The sequence below is a fragment of the Plectropomus leopardus genome, chromosome 14 (assembly GCF_008729295.1).
Source record: "Plectropomus leopardus isolate mb chromosome 14, YSFRI_Pleo_2.0, whole genome shotgun sequence".
Taxonomy (NCBI): Eukaryota; Metazoa; Chordata; class Actinopteri; order Perciformes; family Serranidae; genus Plectropomus; species Plectropomus leopardus.
In genome coordinates, this window is record NC_056476.1 from 6,524,768 (window position 1) to 6,546,831 (window position 22,064).

Here is a 22,064-nt window from a genome sequence, read left to right on the forward strand (position 1 = left end):
GGTGGCAGAAAATGGGAATATTTGTGTTAATTACTAAGCTTTTTGATGAAATATTTTTTTAAAAAAAGGGTTGATTTGATAAGTATTCACTTTCGCATACTTCTTTTTGGTAATGAAGTACTTGCACTGTTCACTGTATATGTCTGCAGGGTATTCTGGTTTTGTTTTCGTACTTGAATGAACAAAGGACTTGACATCCTTCAACAAACTGACTCGTTTTACTGCATTTGTTGGCGCTAAAGAACTGTAACAGACAATTTTTTTCAATGCAAATGCTTTGACTCAGGTGCTTTTACAATAAAAAGTGTTCAGAAAATGAGAAGGTGCAGATGTTATTTCTAAAACAGTTCTTGAAAAAGTTGAAAAGGAAAGGAGCAGTAAATGATTTGTAAACATGAAGGCAGTGCCTCGGTTTTGAAACAGCCTCAGATTTTCTTCAGAGCTCTTGCCGTTCGTTCGATGGCCTCTCTCGGCTCGTTCGGAGGAGGGATCTTCAGGTTGGTCGGCTGGACGCCCCACACCTCGGTGGCGTACTCTGTGATGGTTCTGTCGCTGGAGAACTTTCCTGTGGCAGCGATGTTCTTGATCACCATCTTCGTCCACTCCTTTTGTTTCTTTTAAAGAAAAATTAAACGTTTTTATTATGGGTTTTATATTTATGTAGTAAAGTAAAAACTAAAAAAAAGGAAAAAACAAAAACAAAGTACATGGAAAAAAGAAAGGAATACACAAAACAATAACAAAGTAAAACAAAAGAAGGAATAAAAATAAAATGAAAAATAAAACAATAACAATGGAAATGGAAACAAAACGAAAAAGGGAAAAACAAAAATCTAGTAAAAGACAGCAAAACAAAACAGTATTGGAATATATTTGAAGCCTGTACAATGTCAAGAAACTCTGCTGCTGATAAAATAAGCTTTGTATAATTAAAATGCAGAAAGATATTGGTCTAACCCACTAATCTCACACTGTGGCAGACAGCCTCGAGGTCGGTTAGAGAAAAATGTTACCTGGTAGAGCTTGCTGACTTTCTCTTGGCATTTCATGTAGTCCTCAAAGTCTGCAAACACTTTGAAACTGAAGAGAGACACAAAAGGATAAATACATCGTCTGACAACTTGAACTCACTAAAAAAATGTTTTTAAAAAGTACACAGAAGTCTGACATCCTTCAAAGGAAATAAATAAATGAATTACTGTTGACAGGACAGTGTCAGCCATTCTGTGATGTTTGGTACTCATGTAAAATCAGTTCGGAGCCTTGGAAGTTGAATTCAATTACGTAGGAACTTAAACTTGAAGACACAGTTTACAATATGTCTGTATGGTTCTCACCGGTCATATTTAAAGAGCATGTCAGTGAGGTCTTTGAAAAGGCCTGGATTTTTAGGGCTGAAGAATCCACTCGTGATCTGGTCCATCACTTGTTTCAGCTCTGGGATCTTCTCGTAGTACGACATGGCATCATATCTAAAAAAAAGTTAGTATATCGATGAATGGATAGATTCTTTATTATTCGGTTGAGCAAACAGTAATGCCCAGCCTGCATGGGTTTACAAAACGCCAAAAAAAAAAAAAAAAAAAAAATCAAAACAAGCCATCAGAGTTTAACATATGTACTTTCAGATAACATTGAAAGGAAAAAAAAATGGAGCAAAACGAAAAAAGCATCTTACATAATCAGTTCATTGTGTAAGGACGAGTGTAGGGATCACTCACAAATTATTTACTTTTGAAAAGAAATCTAAGTACTAATTAAACAAACTTTCTTGCCTTCTTGACCAGGTTTTTGTAACAAAATTTTAAGCCATTCTAGCTTTTGGTCATTTCAGCACCAGAAAATGTTAAAGTGTAAATGAGCCATTTCATGAAACAGAAACAGAAAAACTTGGTGTCAGTAATGTTTTTCAAAACAACTTTACATATTGGGGCTTCAGGACACTTGGGTTACTTCAGGACGAGCAGCATAGAGACATTTTATGGTTTCAATAAGTTTTTTTTTATTCTACATTTGAATCCTGGTCACTTTAAGATTCAGTTGTTTGTGAAATGACAATAACACTTTTTCCCCATGAAATTACAGCTGTATTTTTTAGATTGTGAAACTTCACTCAACGTTTCATCGACATGAAGGTGAGTAGATAATGACTGAATTTTTATGTTTGGGTGAACTATTCCTTTAACTCTCCTAAGTCATCATAGTATTTTAACAACATAGACAATTAAATCCCCTCACCCCTTTTTGTCCATTTCGGCTACGTCCTCCACCCTCATGCCGAAGATGAACAGGTTCTCCACTCCGGCCTCTTCGGCCATCTCCACGTTGGCGCCGTCCATGGTGCCGATGGTCAGAGCTCCGTTCAGCATGAACTTCATGTTACCAGTGCCAGAAGCTTCGGTGCCGGCGGTGGAGATCTGCTCCGACAGATCTGTGGCAGGGATCACTGAGGAGCAGCAGATCATTTTGGTGAAGTATCTTTTTCATTTAAAGAAAGTGTTCTCCCCATATTGGATCATATTTTGAAGTTTACCCTTTGAAACTTGAGCAAATTTGTTTGGTTTATTTCAAAAACATGTGGAGAAGGCAATGAGCAACTTAGAAAATAACCCCACCCCCACCGAAAAAAAAAAAAACAAAGAGAAACATTTTTTTATTTTTTTTTTCTTTTACATAATTTAAAATATAACTTGATAGTAGATATAAATATAGCCCTGCTAACATTTTTTGGTAATATTTTTCCTTCCTATTTCCAAGTTGGTTATTCCCCCCTCCATAGTTTTCAAAGAAATGAAACTATTTTCTCGGGTTTCAAAGAGTTAAATAGATTCAGAAAAGGTGAATGCAGCACAAGAAAAGTGACGTTGATGCAGGTTTTACAGGGTTAAACCCTGAACATCTGAACAATACCTTTCTCTGCCAGAGAGACCCTGTAGTTCTCTAGGTAGATGACCTTCAGCTTGTTTCCCACCACGGGGTCATTGTTCACCACATCAGCCACTGAGGTGATCAGCCTGATGATCAGCTTTGCCATGTGATACCCGGGAGCAGCCTGCAGAGGGTGACAGACTTCACGTGAAACGAAAATATCAAACCGCTGTCTGCCTGTTTATTGGACTTCCTCTGTTATGTTTGTCATGACGCCTGTCTGAGCTGGTACCTTTCCGCCGATGATCACCGTCCGTGGTACGAAAGGTGCGAGAGGTTTCATTCTGATGCCTTGGGAAACCAAAAGAGGAAGCATTAAAAGTGATGAAATTTTAACAAAAACAAAAAAATATAGATTACACATGAACAAAATAGTGTAGCATTTCAGGTTTTCTGCATTGACTATATATATGTAAGGTGGTTTTAACAATTTATATTTTTTGCCATTTTAGCACTGCGCTGCCAATTTAGCACTTCAGTTGAGACTGAAATATCTCAGCAACAATGGATTGCTGTGAAACGTTGTACTGGCATTCATGGTCTACAGAGGATGAATCCTAATGACTTTGGTGATCTTCTGACTTTTCTTCTAATACACAGGTTGATATTTGTGGTTCTGAGTAAAATGTCTTGACACCATTTGATGGATTGCCACAAAAAAATGTATAACAAGCATTCATATTCCCCTCAGGATAATTTGCATTAACTTTGGGGAAGGCTTAAAGAGACGGTTCACCCCAAAAGCAAAAACACATACTTTACCTCTTACCTGTAGTATCTAGATTATTTTGTGTGGGTTGCCAAGTGTTGTAGATATCGGCCGTAGAGATTTTGGCCTTCTCTACAATATAATGAAACTAGATTGCACTCGGCTTGTGTTGCTCAAAGCACAAAAAAATACATTTGAAAAACTCAAAAGCCATGTCTATTTCCAGAAATCATGGCCCCGTTACTCAAGATTAATCCACAGACCTTGTTGACAGCAGTTTCATGTAGGAACTATATTCTTTTCTAATAAATACCACAAACAATCTAGATCAATTAATAGCACTAGAGGTAAGATGAAAATGTGTATGATTCTCATTTAGCAACATCTTCAGGTTAAATATTTTTAAGACCAAATACCTACAAAACTAAAGACATTCCCAACAGCCTCTGTGTACATTGTGTTTATTTTTACCAAATTGATTCTTTTATGCAGTTTCGGGATATTAATTGACATTTTTTATGAGATGTACTAATTACCTGCCATATTTGCAGGAAATATAGCCAAAAAAGGAAAAGCTTTAGATGTTGCAGTGTGATTGAATGGAAAATTCCCATATTTGTTTTAAAAGGAAGATGTATCTCAGTCTTAGAGTCTGTTGTAACTTGTTCGTTAGTCAGGTGGGAATCCTCCACCTGACTAATATGAGATTGCATCATGTAAAGCACAGAGCCCTGCGGTGTGTTGTGAAACCTTCTGGTATTCAATAATGACAACTTTGACGTACGGTTGTACATGGCGATGATGTGCAGGCAGTTGAGGAGCTGCCGCTTATACTCGTGGATTCTCTTCACGTGAACATCAAACATGGAGGACGGGTTGATTTTCACCCTGTACTCTTTCTCCAGGTACTGGGCGAATTTCATCTTGTTGTCCTGTGAGAAAAGAAGAATTACGTGACTTGGTGACAGAGGAGTTACTCATTCAGGGGAAGTTGCTGAATCAGAGTTGTGGCCTGTCCAGACATGTTCTGACTCTTAAGGCGGCAACATGCAAAGCTGCAATGCACAAATAAAACAGACTGTTAAGTCTTTGTCTACAATGATGTGCAGAAAATGTAAAAAAATAAGAGGTTTAAACTGCATATGGCAATTAGCATTAACAGGGTCTGGATTTTAACTCACAAAAATAAGACGGAGGCAAGGTCATGTTGTCCTTGATCTTTGACCACCAAGATCCAATCAGTTCATTTTTAAGTCCAAGGGGACAATTGTGCCAAATTTGGGTCATTCCTTCAAGGTGTTTTTGAGATATCATGTTCACAAGTAATATGGGCCCAACAGATGGAGAACCCAAAAAATAAAGCCTGCGGCCAAAGCTATCGCCGGCGTGGAGGCATAAAAAGCTTCTAAATCTATTTATACATAGTGAGATAAAGTTATATAGTATCTTAAAATGGAAACACTCATGTAAGGTACCTCAAAGTTTTACTTTAGGACAGCATTTGAGTAACTGTACCTAGTTACCTGTTTCACTTTAGCGATGTCTCGGATGAAGGCAGCATCATCAACAAAGGCATTCAGCTTCCTCAGCTGACTGAGGTCCTTCACATAATCCTCCCCGATGACCTGAAAGAGACGTGAAAGGTCACAATAAAATATGTGCAAAACAAACTGACAGTGTTTACTACACTGCACCTCATATAAGTCAAGCTGTAAAAGACTCGGGAGAGAACGCTGTGCCAGGATTCGATCGCACGACAGCTGGAGAATATGTTATTGAGGATTCAGGGGTCTAAACCACTCGATCATTTATTTATTTATTGCTCAAACAGACCTCGGCTATGAGCTCAGCCAGTCCGGGGTTGCAGAGCAGCAGCCAGCGTCTGGGAGTGATACCGTTGGTTTTGTTCTGAAACTTCTTCGGTTCTATTTCGCTGAAATCACAGAACCTGTGGAGGGAAAACAGGAAATATTGTTTTGGTCTATCGGGACAAAATAATGGAAATTAAGATTTTTGTTGCTGACCTGGAACACACTTGAGTATTGTTTACTTCATTGTTTGAAATGGACAACTTTGATAATAACTATATGCAATTAAAACACAGCTGCGGTTTATTTGCAATAATAACATCGATCGACTCATCAGATAAAATTTCTTACTGATCAGAAAGTTTTCTGGTGTTTTTTCCGTATTTTTGCATCTTCCTGAGTTGCATATTTTTCAATATAGACCCTTTTCTTATGTTTTTGTGACTAATGAGAAAAACTATTTTTGAAACTGGTCCAGTATTTAGTGAGACCAGCTGCAAACAGGCTACAATGTAACCACTCAGGGCATGTTCACATGTCAGTTTATGTCTCCAAAAAGTGTTGTTTTGGCTACTGACAGGTTCAGATTATTATTATTGTCTGACAACATTATTAAAGGACCCAATCCATCAAACCCAGATCATTTTTGTTAAATCAGAAACTGCCCCGAAATTGCTCTTGCCAACTCCACCAAACAAAATGAAAGTCGTACAAGCTGTCTTAGTTTGTCTTTCAACTGTTCCAACGATTACAAATTTTGTTTTGGTTGAGATTAACCTTTAATTCACATTGGTTTGCTGATGGCTGTTTCTGTTTTGACAAAAACAAACTTCACCTGCAGAGATCCTTTACACAATGTGCTCAGCAGGTATGATATCAATTAATCAATGATCGGTCGTTAAGACTTTAATCGAATATGTGAATTTAACTGATTAATCAAAGTATATAAAATATATAGCTATAATCTTTGACTGAGGAAAAAACATTTATGATTGTTTGAAAGAAGCAAAGTTTTTATGTTTATTGATTGTTAATTTGACCAATAATCATTTAAGTAAAGTGCTCACAATTTGCAACCCTAGTTGTCAGATACTTATAACAATAATTGGAGCCTATCAATGGCAAAAACAGACACTTTTAATGGATGTAAACTAATGGTCCACAAATGTCCTAAATGGTTACATTGCAGCCTGTTTCACTGCAGTGGTGCAGCGCTCTTGCTCAATATTGGACCAATATCAAAAACCGTTGTTCCCATGAGGTACCTAGACTCAAAACATGGAAAAGTATGGTTTGGATTAAAAAAAAAAAACTAACAGTCACCCTTTAATAGCAGTCCTGCCTTTCAAGTTCCCATCATAAAGTCATTGTTCAGTGTTAACAGGAGATGATTCAGTCTTGTGGTTATTTCTGAGGCCACATTCACAACATGTTTAGCAACTACTGGATTATTGGTTTGAGCTTGATGCTTTTTGCTGCTGTTTCTTCATTATTTGTAAGAACTTTAATTTTTTTTCTGACCAGTGAAGCTACAGCTTGGTGTTGGTTGCATACATTGTTTAGCTTTACTGTGTTTTCATTACTGCATGCACAGATTCATGATTTGAAGGTGTGTATGGGTCTTACACGTCAGTCTTGATGATTTTGGAGTGTATCTCAGCGACCCCGTTGACAGCATGAGATCCCACAATGCACAGGTGCGCCATGTTCACCCTCTTGCACCCGTCTTCTTCAATCAGAGACATTTTCCTCAGTTTGTCCATGTCGCCTGGAAAAAGAGCTGCAATCCTCTGCAGCAACAAAACAGTCACACTGTTAGAATATCACATTCATGTGTCAGAGTTTGTTCAGTTAATAAAGGACAATCTCTCTCTTCTGGTGGTGTCTGAGCTGCGGTACGTACATCGAGGTGGGCCTGGTTGATCTGGTAGATGATCTGCAGGTGTCTGGGCAGCAGCGTCTCCAAGAGCTCCACAGGCCAGCGCTCCAGAGCTTCAGGGAGGACTGTGTGGTTGGTGTAGGCGAAAGTGCGCTTGGTGAGGTCCCAGGCCTGCAGAGGAGGAAGAGGAGGGGGAGTTTCTCTGATTAGACATCACACTTGAGCTTTGCAGCCACTTGCAGTCTAATCTAAGTCTAAATCTCTCCTGCTTTCTTGCTGATGTTCCTTCTTTCTACCATATCTGTGTATTTACATAACAAACCATTAACAAACTACCTCCTGCCTGCCTGGATTTTTGTTTCTTAACCAGGAGGTTTGGACTTAGGTCACATGGCTTGGACTTGAGGCAATCTCAAGACACAAATTTGATGACTTTTAGACTTAACTTAAAAAAAAAAAAATCGACTTGCAATTTGTCTTTAACATTTATGACTCATGACTTTGCTTAGACTTCAGCCTTTTGACTCGAAAAAATACTAAATACAGTCCCCCCAAAGTCCAAAAATTTAGTTTACGTACAAAAAAAACAAAAAAGAAATATGTGAAATGTACATATCAAAAATTACAGCAGAAGACGCACAAGTTCCCACTTCGTTCGACAATTGAAGCTGCACAAAGAACAGTCACTTGAGATCAATATTAAATGGACCTGCACTTGTCTGACACTGTTCTAGTTGTTCAACCACTTTCACGTGAGTCACATTCACCCATTCACACACACACACAGTCATACACTGATGGCCGAGGCTACCGTACAAGGTGCCAAATGCTTCTTGCTCTTTTAACCATTCATACACAATCACGTACTGATGGACAGACATCCATACATTTAATATTAGCATTACTTACATTGTAGAGCGCATTATGACTTGTTACCAGCTCAAAAATCAAAGTTTAGGACTTTGGACTTGACTTGAGTCTTGAGTGAACAACTTTCCCTATAACATCATGCAACACTGAAATGTCTCATTGACCTGTCATACTCTTTGGTTTTAAGCTGCTATGATTTCCTCATTCAGTCTGGTTACCTTGAGTCACTCCCAAAAACCAACATTCAAATCTACCAAATCTGACTCACCGTGTCCCAGTTGAGTTTCTCAATGTCCACAAAGATCCTCATCAGCTCGGGGATGGCCATTGCTGGATGAGTGTCATTCAACTGGATGGCGACCTGAAAAACGCAGCATTATTATTATGACATCTTCTGTCTCATTGATTTGACATTCTACAGCTGTTAACAGGAGATTAACCCTTTGAAACCTGGACTGACATCACTTTTCTTGTGCTGTGTTCAGATCTCTTATTCAAACCTTTTAATCCTGAGCAAAATTGTTTAGACAGGAAAAAAGGCAAAGAGCAGTTCTTCAAGAAATGTTCTGCAAATTGCTATAAATTAGAAGATCTGGCAATTAAAAAATAACAAAACAAAACTGGGCTGTAGGCATTTCAAATCTTTGAACTAAAGACACAAATTGCCTTAGATATGCCACACCTTTGCACAGAATCACAATATTATATCTGCAGGGTTTCTCACTTGGCACTTGGTAACATGAAACATGATGTCTGCTGTTGCAGTAATACTTTTTGCTTTCAGGCCAAATTTGACAAAGCTGTGCAAATATAACAGTTCTTTTCATGCTAATGCATTATTCACTCAGCAGATGTTTCATTTGGTTCTCTGCTTTATTTTTCTTTAGTTTAACTCCTTGAAACCTGGAACGACATCAGTCATGGCAGTGGCAACTTGACAAGAAGAAGGGATTATTAGAAAATTATCCAAAAAATTATTTTACAGAATTGTATTTATAAAATAAATACATTTTTCCCAAAATTTCATTAGATCTTTTTTAAATTTGATTTTGTTAAAAAAAATCTTTTATAAAAATCTTTTTTTGCTAATTTTCAGGTAATTTTATTTTATTATTCATTTATTTATTTACTAATTTCCTGTTAATTTTTGAGCCATGTCTCTTGCTCAGGGTTAACTAAGTTTCAGGCCTTAAATCAGGAAGATGAACTTGTGCCACAACTTTGTATAAAGAGAGAAAGAAGAAGAAGAAGAAGGTCTAGAAAAGAAGTAGAGTAACAGACTCCATTTTCATTACAGGCCCTGTTGAGCTTTTCTGCTCCTTTGCGTCTTCCACTCATCAATAAATAATACATTTTGAAGCTCACTTTGTCTGGGAAGCTCTCGAAGGAGGTTCGGCTGGCGGAGCCCATCTTAGTGGTCTTAAAGCGGCGGATGATGTCTTGGAGTGTGGCCGCCACAACAAAGTACTCCTGCTTCAGACGGAGCTCTTTTCCTTCAAAGAACTACAAAACCCAGGAGAGAGCATTTACGCAGAAATATTATCAGTGTGTCGAGAAGATAATCAGAGAAGATAATCTGATGATGCAAAATGTTCAGGCAGCAGTGTGCGGACATCAGTATCATCCCAAAATGTAAAGACAATAAATATGTGCTTGATTACAAAATATTGGACTTACATTGTCATTGGGATAGAGAACACGGGAGATGTTCTCCGCCAGATTTCTGTCCAGAACAGCCTGGATGTAATCTCCAACATTAACTACAGAAAAGTGACGTGCATTTTAGTTACAGTGATGTTATATTTATACACATTATATATTGAAGTGTATCTTAAAGTCAGAGGTTAAACTCTGGAGAAGAAACTGCAGCATTTGAGCTGTTTTGCAACACAAACATCTTTATGCAAGTTGCCTCTGTTGCAACAGTTCCCTTCTTTCTCGCAAAGTGTTTCTGTTGAAAACTAAAAGGAAATGCAGAGAGTGTTTTGTAAAAGTGGATTTTACATTAGAAACAGTGAAAGAAAAAACGGCTTCAGCACTCACAGTCTCTCAAGTTAAAGTCGTTGGGGGCGCGGGCGGACCACAGCCTCATGGTGTTTACAGTGTTGTTCATGTAGCCGGGGATGGGCGTGTCGTAGGGCATCGCCAGAACCACCTGCATATAGAAAAGCGAAAACAGTGCGTCAGCAGGAAGACACAGCTGAATGAAAGCCTGTAATCCTACCCAGGGGCAGGTTTACAGACTCACATGTAAAACCAGATGGTTCTTGGTACCAATGAATACATCAAGTAAATTAAAATAAAATGAAATAAAATCAATAATTGTTTATCTGTTTGTGACTCCAAATAGCCTAAAGCCATGAACACATTATCAGGTACTGGCCTCTGAATAGGCACGGAAATATGGTCATCTCTGTAGTTGTTTTCAGTCTTTTTGTCATTGTTTCATGTGTTTTTGTGGTTGTTTTGAGTGTTTTCATACAGTAGTTCTTCTGTTTTACTTTGCGGTTGTTTTGTGTCTCTTTGTGGTTGTCCTCCGTCTCTTTATGGTCCTTTTGCATCTATCTGAAGTAGTTTTGAATCTCTTCAGTGACTGCTCTGCATCTTTGCAGCATTTTGTTTTTCTGAAAACCTTGTGCCTTTTTTGTGGTCACTTTTTAGGTTTTTTCTTCGTTCAGAATCTCTTTGTAGTCATTTTGTGTCTCTTTATGGTCGTTTTGCATCTCTTAGTAGTCATTTTGCACCTCTTTGTAGCTGTTTCACATCTCTTTTTAGTAATTTTGTGTTTCTTTTTAGTAATTTTGCATCTTTTTGTAGTTGTGTTACATCTCTTTGTAGTCATTCTGTGTCTCTTTATCTTTTTTTCCAATAAGAATTGCTTACAGTCACCTCATACAGAGGCTCTGTTTCAGGGGCTGCTAGGCTTGTACCCTCCATGATACATGAACTGCCCATCATCCTCTGACTCTGATGGTGGCCACTCCTTTGATCCACCTCTGCTCCTACCCATCAGCACCTGCGATAATCTGTAAACATCTTCAGTACCTGAGTGTCGACCCATTTGGAGCCATCTCTCGTTTCCTCTACTCGTCCGTAGAAGTGAACCGGCAGCATGTACTCTGGACGTGCTTTCTCCCACGGGTTTCCATGCCTCAGCCAATCATCTGCTTCCTCCACCTACAGCAGGGCATCAGTCGGGGCAAAGATAAAAGATTTAATATGATAAAACACAGTGTAGTAACAAGAGTCCTGAGAGAAAGAAAAGAGTCATTGAGCAAGACACAAACTACTTTATCTGACCTCTGACCTCTCTGTACAGCAGACTGAAGACAATTAATTAAGCATTATTTTAATGCCATCAAGCGCAAAAACTATATTAGATTTTGTACAATGAAATGCATCAGCTTTCACTGCATTTACTGACCAATAGCAGCAGGTATTAAATGTAAAGGTTCATCAACCCCAGTGTTCAGGAGTACATGTTTACACTGAGGCTTTGAACAGCAAATAACCTGGAGAATTCAAAAGGGCAAAAGCCTTTAGTTTGGGGATCTCTTATCACAAAATACGCAACATATTTTGTTTTTTTCACCTAAAACAAACCAACACCAGCTTCTGCCGGGAGCTTGCACCACTGCAGTGTGTGTGAATTGCTGTTAATGATTACCTTGTGATGTATTCTGACCTAATTCATGTGTCTACATTGGCCATGCTCAACTTTGACCCCTGAGAGCATGAACATGACCTGACAACAGAGTCCTGAAGTAAAAGATAAGAAAGGATCCAGAAATCTAGAGAGAGAAATTGTTGTGTTTGTAGGGAGATGTGTCATTATTTAGAGAAAAATTAAACGCATACGACTGTAAAAAACCTTTTCTTTTAGGCAACACTTACCTGCCAGCCGTCTCTTATCTTCTGGTTAAAGATCCCATATTCATATCGAATGCCATAACCGTATGCTGCAAGACCCAAGGTGGCCATTGAATCCAAGAAACATGCTGTGCAGAAGAAAAAAAATTACACATAAAATCAAAACACAGACTCTACAGAACTAAATTGAGACACAAACTGTCTTTGCATGGTGCAATGCACATTTACACATCCTGTTTCGACATTTCTGGACGTTGCTTCAAACTTTCAACAGGTGTACAGAGGTATTTGGACAACTGCCACAATAGCCTAGAAGCTACAATAGAGTATTGTTGTTGTAGAGATGAAGTGTTTGCATGCAAAGATTACTCTCCGTGACCCGTTTAAAGTCAGTTAAGCCTTTTTTTTTCCTGTTTCCTGTTTTCCTATTATAATAGAACTCTTCCTCTCATTTCCATGAAGTTTCACATAAGCTTAAACATCTGCAGCTATTTACCTGCCAACCTGCCCAGGCCTCCGTTTCCCAGACCTGCATCCTCCTCCATCTCCTCCAGCTCCTCCATGTCCAGGCCGAGCTGCAGCAGAAGGAGCACAACAAGCCCACTATTGACATTTTTATGAAAAGGCAAAAGATAACCACAAATAGCACAGTCATTGTGTGTGTTTATAATTGCCTCCATTTCCTGTTTCGTCTGACCTGGTAGATGGCTTCATCACAGGCGTTCTGCAGCCCAAGGTTGATCATTGTGTTCTGGAGCGTCCTGCCCATGTAGAACTCCAGGGACAGATAATACACCCTCTGGACATTTAAAAAAAACAAAAACATATAACTTTGCAATGTATCTTAATGGATCAAAGATTAACTATGAATAAATATTCATGTTTCACTTTGTTTGATTGTGGCTTGCAGAAAATGCAGTGCAGAGCTGGGCAGTGAATGAATTAAATCTGGAGCAAGCAAACATTTTCCTGGCAGTGTAAACATGATGCAATGACCTAAAAATACTGCACCTCTTGGAAATCTGGAGACTTTTATGCAACGGAAAAACATTGCACAAAACTTCTCATAATAATGTAAAAAACATGTCAAAGAATATGCTCTTTAGAAGAAATGTTTGGATGTCTTCCAAAACAAACACAAATCATGACTGCAGAAATTATATGAAATGTAGTATAAGTAAGCAGAGCATGTTTAATTTGTACTTTAATGCTTAAAAACCTTTTCACTTCTCTTGTGCTGTGTTCAGATGACTTTTACAACCCTGAGTGTTTTGATTTCTTTCGAAAAAGGCAATTTGCAACTTGACAAGCAAGGTCCTGCAAATTGCAGGAGATTAGTAGATTTAAATTATATTTTTAAAAAAAGCAAGGGAAAAGAAATCTAGAAAACTATATTTGTAATAATCATAATCATATTTTTAAAAAACATTTAAAACAACCTATATTAAACCCTTGTTTCAAGTGCATATGATATATGTTCTTCTCAGTGTAGGTTTCAAGTGTCTCAAACATTTAAAACATATTTTAGATTACTTTTTTCAGTATTTTGAGGTACTTTGCAATGTTTTGACGTTTAATCATACTCTAAAGTATATGCATATGTACAGTATGAGATGTATCTTTGTCTCTGTAACTTGTGATCTTTACCTTTGGGTCTGCTTCATAGTAAAACTGCTGTGTTCTGATCCATCTTCCCACCAGGTGGTCTCTCACAGTGTGAGCCAGGGCAAAGTAATAATCCCTGGGTGTTGCAATGTTCCTGTCTTTCACCAGAGTGAAGTGCAGGTGACGATTGAAGCCTTTCTTCAGCTCTGCAACATTCTCCACTCCCACAATTCCCCTGATGCTGATCTGCTTGTGCTTCTCCTGGTCGGTGATAGGGGTGGCCATGGCTGGAGGGTCAGGTTGGTCCGGTGCAGTGGTTGTGCTAGTTGAAAGTGAAATGGAAAGGTAAAATGGTAGCAGGTTTTCATGCAGCAGTGCCCTCCTTCTGCTGCTGCTCATTGGTGAGTGCAGGGGGAGGGTGTTTCCCGGGCCGGCCCCTGCTGAGCTGAGCTGCAGGAAAAGGTGCACAGAGAGACTTCAGAAAAGGACTGACAGTCTCGTGCAAGTTAGTTTGGCATAAACCTCAAAAACCAACCTTATGCTGAAAATAAAAGTAACTTTTGTTAAACCTCGAGTGAATTTATTCCTACTTTTTAGACAGTAGAAGGGCTCATGTTTTACTATTTAATGTTAGTTAAAGCAAATATAATCTGGCTTTTTTGAACACTGATCAACAACAATCAAAAAAAAGTTTTAAAGCTGTAGTTTATAACATTTATAAAAATAACTTTTTGTCATATTTGCAGACTGTCATTATATTCTAAAAAGTACAGGACAGTAAATTTGTGAAAAAAAAATCATGTTCCTCCTCTTTGTAGTACTTCTGAGGGCGTTTGTTAGAATAAACTGCAGCACATCAAAAAAACAACCAATCAGAGCAAAGGAGTCTAACACAGCTGTCAGTCATATCAGCCGCTGATCATGACCTGCAGTCAAACTGTCAAACTAGGTTGCTGATCAAATATGGATCAATATTGTGTCAATACATTGTCTATTTCTCATCTCAAATGTTTTGAGAAAAACATTTTAGTGCACTGTTTGGCTGTAAAATGAGAAAGCTTTTATCCCCCTGCCACGTTGAAAACAGTCAAGCAAAAATCAGGAACTGCCCGACAGTTGGAGCAAACTTTCTCATTTTTGTTATTATCTGACTTATGTAGCCTTCTACTGTTTGTATCTAGTGACAGTTTCAGCAAAAAGGGCTTTGTTTTTTAACAAAAGTTATCAGCCACAACTTTAATGTTAAAGTGAAAACGTATCTATACTAAACTGATCACAAACATAAAATAGAACATACCTGTTTGCATACATATTTGCACCCTTTAATAGGACACACTTGAATCATCACTAAGACAGCCAACTAGTTTAACTAAAAAGTCACATATTTAGCTAAATGAAGATCACCTGTGTGTGTTTCAGGGGGTTTCAGTTGAAAAAAGCCACATTTGATTTAGTGCTGTAAGACAAGTAAATATGAAAACCACCAGGGGGTACTGCAGGCAAGCCTGGACTCAGAGTGATATGTGAATGGAAGCTAACTGTTGCCACACATTATGTGGTGCTGTCCACAAAAAAGTGTTAAAATTAATGAAAAATGACAATGCAAAGTCAGTTAAGATCTTTTGTTGTGGTGGGAGCAGGAATTAAGTATAAAGAGCAAGAAATTCTGCAAAGGGCAGATGACAGGGGTTGTGGTCAAACAAACATAGACTTTCACCCAGGAAACCACTGTTTGAGAACTACATTGACTTTTGGTTTCAAACTAACCACAATCATTTTATGTCCCTGCAGGCAAATAAAGTGTATCATATCGTATCGTATCGTATCGTATCGTAGGTGCTTTGTGTAACACGCAAAGCACATAAGAGTACATCATTTACATCTATTTACATTATTTTTTACAAAAGTTTTTTTTTTTTTGTTTCAAAACCTAATCAAGTGTTTTTCTTTCCCTAAATCTAAACATAGTGTGATATTTGCAGTAGACCTTGCATTGACATTGTTTTCATGTTGCCAACTCAAAATTGTAACGCTTTTCATGCCCACCACCTCATAATGCAATGTTAAGAGGTTGTATCTATTTCACACGTTTCTGTGAGACTGTGCACAGATGGACATCTATTCCAGGCAACACCTATTTATGACACCTATTTATTGAATATTCACACATACAAAAAAACACAGAGGCTCATATTACACTTCAGATCATCATAATAATAGCAGTAATATGGTAATGATAGACATTTAATCATAACAATCATAATAATTGTAATGTGTTCAAATTATAGTGACAATTTATATTCATAAAATTCTCCATAGACATATTTCAGTATCACTGTAAATAATATCAAGTGATGACATTCACTTCAGATCAAACAGGGAAAAAAATCACTTTGGAGATAAAATGAGGTTATAATGCAGGAAAAACACACTCACACACACTCACACACACACATACTGTATGTATGTACATTTGGATATATAACACCCAGTGTCGCCCAGCGACTGTGCGTACGTTTTTAATAATTCATAAAAGTTTGAGGAGGCTTTATGACTTGAAATCATCTCCGGATCTAAGTTAAATATCATTTAAGTGTATTTGGCTGGTTTAGAAATAATAAATGTTACAATCACTCACTTTTTAAACACCGTGTTCAGTACAGAGACACACATTTATGTTACTCGTCATTCACAGATATAACTCACTCACATAGACAATGTTCCCTAAGAAGAGAATCTGTGTTGAAAAGTAACAGCTGTATGTGTCATCTCCTACTGAACATGTGGAAAATCCCCTTAATGACTGATTTGCTGAATGAAAGTCATTTTTCTATGTTTGTCCTTGAATCTGAGATTGTGTAATGCTGCGATAATGGTTGAATTTGTCTCTGTTTGAGTCAGAAGAAGGTCTCACTGCTCAGTGACCCTCTGCTGAACAGGCTGCTTTTGTATTATTATAATTACGGCTCGCACAAAAGGCTTACCTTGAAAAACCACCAATTAAATGTTGCATAAATCAAAGCTTGAATGCAGCCTTGCAGCAAAGGCCGTGCAACTTGCTGAATGCTGGTTTATCATTGCCAGCACACATGCACATATCATATTGAAGACTATATGTGTGCAGCCATTTTAGCAGCCGTGTATCAGTCCCAGATAATTTACAATCAATATCACCCCGGGGGAAGAGAAAAGAAAAGGATCATGTTAAGAAAGACACCTGACTGTAATAGTCCCTTCAATACTGTGGTTATTATATCCATAACAAACACGGTTGTTGTTGAGTTTGCCCTTTTTGCCGATAGAAAAAATATGTAGCAGCAGGTGAAGTCAGGCATCACAGATGTTACAGTTGACTCTGCTGAAGCAATGAATCTAGTTTTTAGCAAAGTTTCATAAATCTTGTGGGTACTGAAGAGGGGAAAAGGCACACCCATGAAGCTCAAACACAGGATAGCACCTTATGTGTATGCTAGACATGTATGGTATGTCTTAGGGTGACAATACACCATGAACGTTTCTGGGCAACTTGAAGGGCAACAGTTTCCTCAAACTGCTTTTCAACATTTTGTCTTTTCCTTTTCTTGACATGCTAGATTGACTGGAAATATTTCAACATCTACATCTTGTAAAGACATTCTGAACAGACATTCGTGGTCCCCAGATGATGAATCCTAATGACTTAATGAACTTTATGTACTGTAGTTTACTTTATGTAGGCCTACCTCTAGTGCCACCAAGACACTGACATATTTGTCTTTTAATAAAATATCTCAACAGCTGTTGGCTGGATGGTCATGACATGTTGTCCATGTATTGTTCCCAGAAGAGGAACCCTACAGACTTCTCTTAATCCCTGACTTTAACTCTGACACCTTCGACAGGTCAAAATTGTCACCTATGCTGTGACATCTCTTGATATCTTCAAGTTCACATCTATGGTCCCCAGAAGATGAATCCTAGTATCTTGGTGAAACCCTGACTTTATCTCTAGTGCCACCAAGATGTTGACATTTTTGTCTTTTGGATGAATTTTCAGACAGTTTTGCACATTCATTCATGGTTCCCAAAGGATGAGTCCTAATGACTCTGGTGATCCCCCTAACTTAAACTCTATTGCAACCATTCAAATTTGTGGTTTGGAGTGAAATATGTCAACAGCTGTTGGTTGGATTACCATGAAATGTTGCTCTGACACTCATGGTCCCTAGAGGATGAACCCTAGAGGCTTTTCTCAATCCCTGAATTCAACAGGTAAAAGCTGTCACTTTTGCTATGAAATATCTCAATCTATCAGTTGGAATGACACAACATTTTGTACTAACATGCATGATCCCCAAAGGATGAACCCTTATGATTTAGCTGATCCTCTACACTTTTCCTTTTGCACCCCCATGGGGGGGGTCACATTTGTGGTTTCTGGTGAAATATCTTAACAACTGTTGGATGGATTGTAATGAAATTGGACACAGACATTTATGTTCCCCTGCAGATGAATCGTAACAACTTTGGGGATTACGTAATATTTTTCTCTAGTTCCACCAGATTAAACTCTGTCTTTGATTCTCAATCAAATATCTGCAAAACTACAAAACTAGCACGCTAACATGCTAAACTAAGACAGTTAACATGTTAAAGTTATACCTGCTAAAAATAAGCATATTAGTGTTGTGACTGTGAGCATGCTAGTGTTAGCATTTAGCTCAAAGCACCACTGTGCCGAACTACAGCATCACACAGCTGATAGCATGGCTCCACGATTGCCTGTTGAGGAGACTGTTGCCCAATATTAACGCCACCTGAACCTCCCAGTGCATCACCACCTTTCCTGTTGCTTTTGTAGGACATAAACTGGTTCTCACAATCACTGAAAAGTCTCTTCAGTTTGAGAACAAACTCCAAACTACATTTTTAAAGCAACAAAAAGATTCAGTTTGTTTCCTTCTGTAATGACTATACATCAAATAAAGGAACAATATTGAATTCTCATTGAAAAACTCTGAACATCAATAACTTATTTAGCTATACACCTCTTTGCAGTAGATCATTTCAATAACAATATTACAAAACTACCAGGATCCAGTCACCTACGGTAAAAAAAGCCAGGATGAAGCGAGCTGCTGTAGCACCTTATTCAAAGAGCTTCACAGTCATCATCTTTAACCCATTTTCATCACACTTCAAAGCACACAATCGCTCGCATTTATGATACATTACACCCAAATCTCCTCTTCTGAGAGCTGCACCGCAAAGAAAGGCTGCATGAAGGCCTCGCTTCCAGTAGTTTTTATGTGCCAATGCTGTATTTTTCTTTGTTTTTTTTTTTTTTACAGACGATACAGAAGGATCACACAAGTTAAGCCACTAAGAAAAGCGCCTCATGTACACGGATGAGGATACAACAGTGATGCGGCTGAGAGTCGGACTATTGCTCTCGTCCAGGGATCGTTGCAGCTGCTGACACGTCCACCTCGCACACAAACACACGAAAGACGACCTGTCATGCTCCCCTGGTGTTTTAAAATAGTGGTGTTCATGACTGATGGCAAACAAGGAAATAAAGAAGATATTTTTTTAAGAAAGAAAGATAAGAATGGGGAATATATTGAACTGTATGTTGATGGTATGAAGGGGGCTACTTTTTCTAAGTCGACTCATTTACAAAACAAACTCCTTACCTTTAAGGAATACTTCAACATTTTAGGAAATATGCTTATTTGCTTTCCTTGCAGAGAGTATTTTTGTGCTCTTAAAACTGTGTTGTTCAAACATGTCAGATTCAAAATGTTTTTAAAGATAATTTCATCTAGCTGGTATACATGAAGGGACAGATGGTACGCAGGGAGAAAATGGAAAAAAGTATGTGATGATAAACTAAGTGCTGTCAAACATCAGCACATATTAGAGCCATGTTACACGGACAGCTACAGAAATAAATTTACCATGGAAAAGTACTGTAACAATTTCACAACCAACAATATTCCAAAAATTCAGTGATTTTTAACCCTTTGAATCTTTTTCTTTTTTTTTTTTTTTTTGGTTTGTTTGTTAATTTCGTGCTGCGTTTAGACACCTTTAACAAGCATCTTGAGCACGAAGCAAATTGGTTTGATTTCTTTTGAAAGCTTGATGAAATGTCGCACAAATTTCTAGAAATTAGTAGACTTAACCCTAACCCACAAAAGTATTGTGAGAAATGTAAAAAAAAAATATATATCTATCTATGTCTTTATATATATATGTAATTATCATAATCATTTATTATCATTTATCTTAAATATTTTCTACTGGTAATTTCCTTGTTTGTTTTAACTTTTCTTTTTTGTTGCTAATTTTCAGGTGATTTTCTTGTACTTTTTACTAAATTTTGGGTAATTTCTTCTTATAAGTTGCTCATTGCCTTTTTTCCCATTTCTGAAAGAAATCAAACCAATTTGCTCGGGCTTCAAAGTATTAACAAGTCTACTTCTTTTCTAAAACTTTCACATATTTTTACTTATTCCGTAACTTTTCAAGGCTTGGAAAACATAATTGTGAAATGCCATGACTTTTCCAGGTTTTCCATGACCATGGGAACCCTGTAAAATGGTTCAGTGAGGCGTGGACAGTCCCACTGTTTCTATTCTTTATGCTAAGCTAAGCTAACCTGCTGCAAACCGTAGCTTCATATTTAGCGTACAGACATGAAAATGGTGTCAATCTTGTCTCTGCAAGAAAGTAAATAAGAGTATTTTCCAAACTATTCCTTCGGCTGGATATTAGAATCACACCACATAGTTCCAAGCCCGTTATTTTGAGACTATTTTTCTTCAACTATCTGCATCACGTCAAAATACAAGGTACGGATCGCAAAACACGGTCCGTTTTTGTCCCGCAGATGGTCCAAGTGTCCAAGGTTTAGGCATGATAAAGGCATGGCTCAGCGCTGGATGGGGCCTCTTACAGAGAGTCATGGGGTCAGTGGGTCAGGGGGACAAGAGGAGGTGGGGACGGGGAGGGTTGGATCATAGTTATTGACGGGCAGGATGAACTCCTGGAGAGGTTTTGCCCAGCCGGTGAGGGGGGTGGTGAGTCTTTAGCACACAGAGCCGGTGGGATCCGCCTCCCCGGGAGTGTAGAAGTCAGGGATGGGTAAACCAGTGTGCAGTGTGACCTGAAGAAAAACACATTAACATACACACATGTGGGTTAATAAATCATGGCGAACAGGTTTATTTTTCTGCCTGCAGGTGGAGCTGCTGAACCGTTTGCTCACTGTGTGTTTTGTTTGGGAGGCGCTTTCATCACCCAGAGACGGCATTAAAAAGGGGAAAACTAGCTGAAAGCAATAAGAAATTCAAAGCTACTAACTGTTGTTGAGTCTTTGAAGCTTCTTCTTTCAAGGTTTAATCCTCTGAGCCCACATTTGTAAAACTTGGAAAAGCAATTTTTAATGAATATTAACTGTGCGCTTATGAAACTTTGTTGATCTACAAGTGAAAACGTTTGTTTTTGCCTGCAGCGCTACTCAGGGTGGGTGAATCTATAAAATAGCACCCCCAGGGAGAAGTATAGCCGAAAAAGCTTGCAATTTGACCAGGTATTGTAAACATAATGTGTCAGGTAATTAAAATGTTATCATATATGATCATGATAGATAAAGGCTATTGCAAAATGCTGAATAATTCAGTAAAACGCACTAAACCAGACTACTTTAGGCAGACAGATTTTTCCAATACTTTGAATTTTGCTGCAAATACATTCTTTTTTAAGGGGCACTCCACAATTTTACTTTACTTGTCACAAAGAGTACAACTCAGCCAGTAATAACAACTCTATATTATCTTTTATGCCTCTGGAGGGAGCTTTTTAAAGTCTGAGAAACTCTCAGTTTCAGTTTGGAGATCCTCTCAAGTCCACTAACTTTGTGAAAATGCACCATTAAATTAGCACCACTTTACATATCAAACTGACATGCTATGGCTTGAAGTTTGTAGTGTTTGTATAGAGGAATCATCATTTTATACTGGCAACATATTGTGTGGGTCAGAAATTTGTCTTAGCATAAGAATTTCATGATTTGATTCAATTTGAGGAAAACAAAAGGAGAAATCTGTATGTTGAGGGATTCATTTGCTGAAATAATTATCCATTCAGATAATCCAATTCAGAAAAATAAAGTAGTTAAAAGGGGAACCATTATGCTTTTCTGTATTCTGTGTCTTATATATAGTGTAGCAGTGTTGGATGCTCATATATAGTGGCCAGAGTTTCAAATAATGAGGCACAGCAGACAGAGTGTTTACATTATTTAGCCTACACTGCTATACTAAGCTACATGCTAACTTTGGGGAAACATGTAATCTTGGTTGCAGATATTGTTAATTTCTTTCCGATTTCAGATCTGGTTCTTGCTGGA

General features: G+C 38.0%; 2 protein-coding genes across 3 annotated transcripts in view; both read right to left on the reverse strand.

Moving 5' to 3' along the window:
* Window positions 1-8: 8 nt before the first annotated feature.
* Window positions 9-15,024, reverse strand: pygl (phosphorylase, glycogen, liver). The gene is given in 22 exon segments (XM_042501381.1): window positions 9-503; window positions 506-614; window positions 1,014-1,080; window positions 1,338-1,472; window positions 2,239-2,446; window positions 2,911-3,052; window positions 3,161-3,219; window positions 4,422-4,569; window positions 5,161-5,262; window positions 5,471-5,585; window positions 7,072-7,235; window positions 7,349-7,495; window positions 8,463-8,555; window positions 9,560-9,697; window positions 9,872-9,954; window positions 10,238-10,349; window positions 11,240-11,371; window positions 12,089-12,192; window positions 12,561-12,639; window positions 12,762-12,863; window positions 13,712-14,119; window positions 14,967-15,024. Coding segments are annotated over 22 exon segments (2,916 nt in total). The 5' UTR covers window positions 15,015-15,024; the 3' UTR covers window positions 9-282.
* Window positions 15,025-20,084: 5,060 nt separating this feature from the next.
* trim9 (tripartite motif containing 9) overlaps window positions 20,085-22,064 on the reverse strand; it is a 44,667-nt gene continuing 42,687 nt past the window's right edge. For both annotated transcript variants that reach the window (XM_042500706.1, XM_042500705.1), the window contains one exon: window positions 20,085-20,819. In XM_042500706.1, coding sequence (XP_042356640.1) covers window positions 20,742-20,819 — 78 coding nt within the window. In that variant the 3' untranslated portion in view covers window positions 20,085-20,741. The remainder of the gene's footprint in view (window positions 20,820-22,064) is intronic.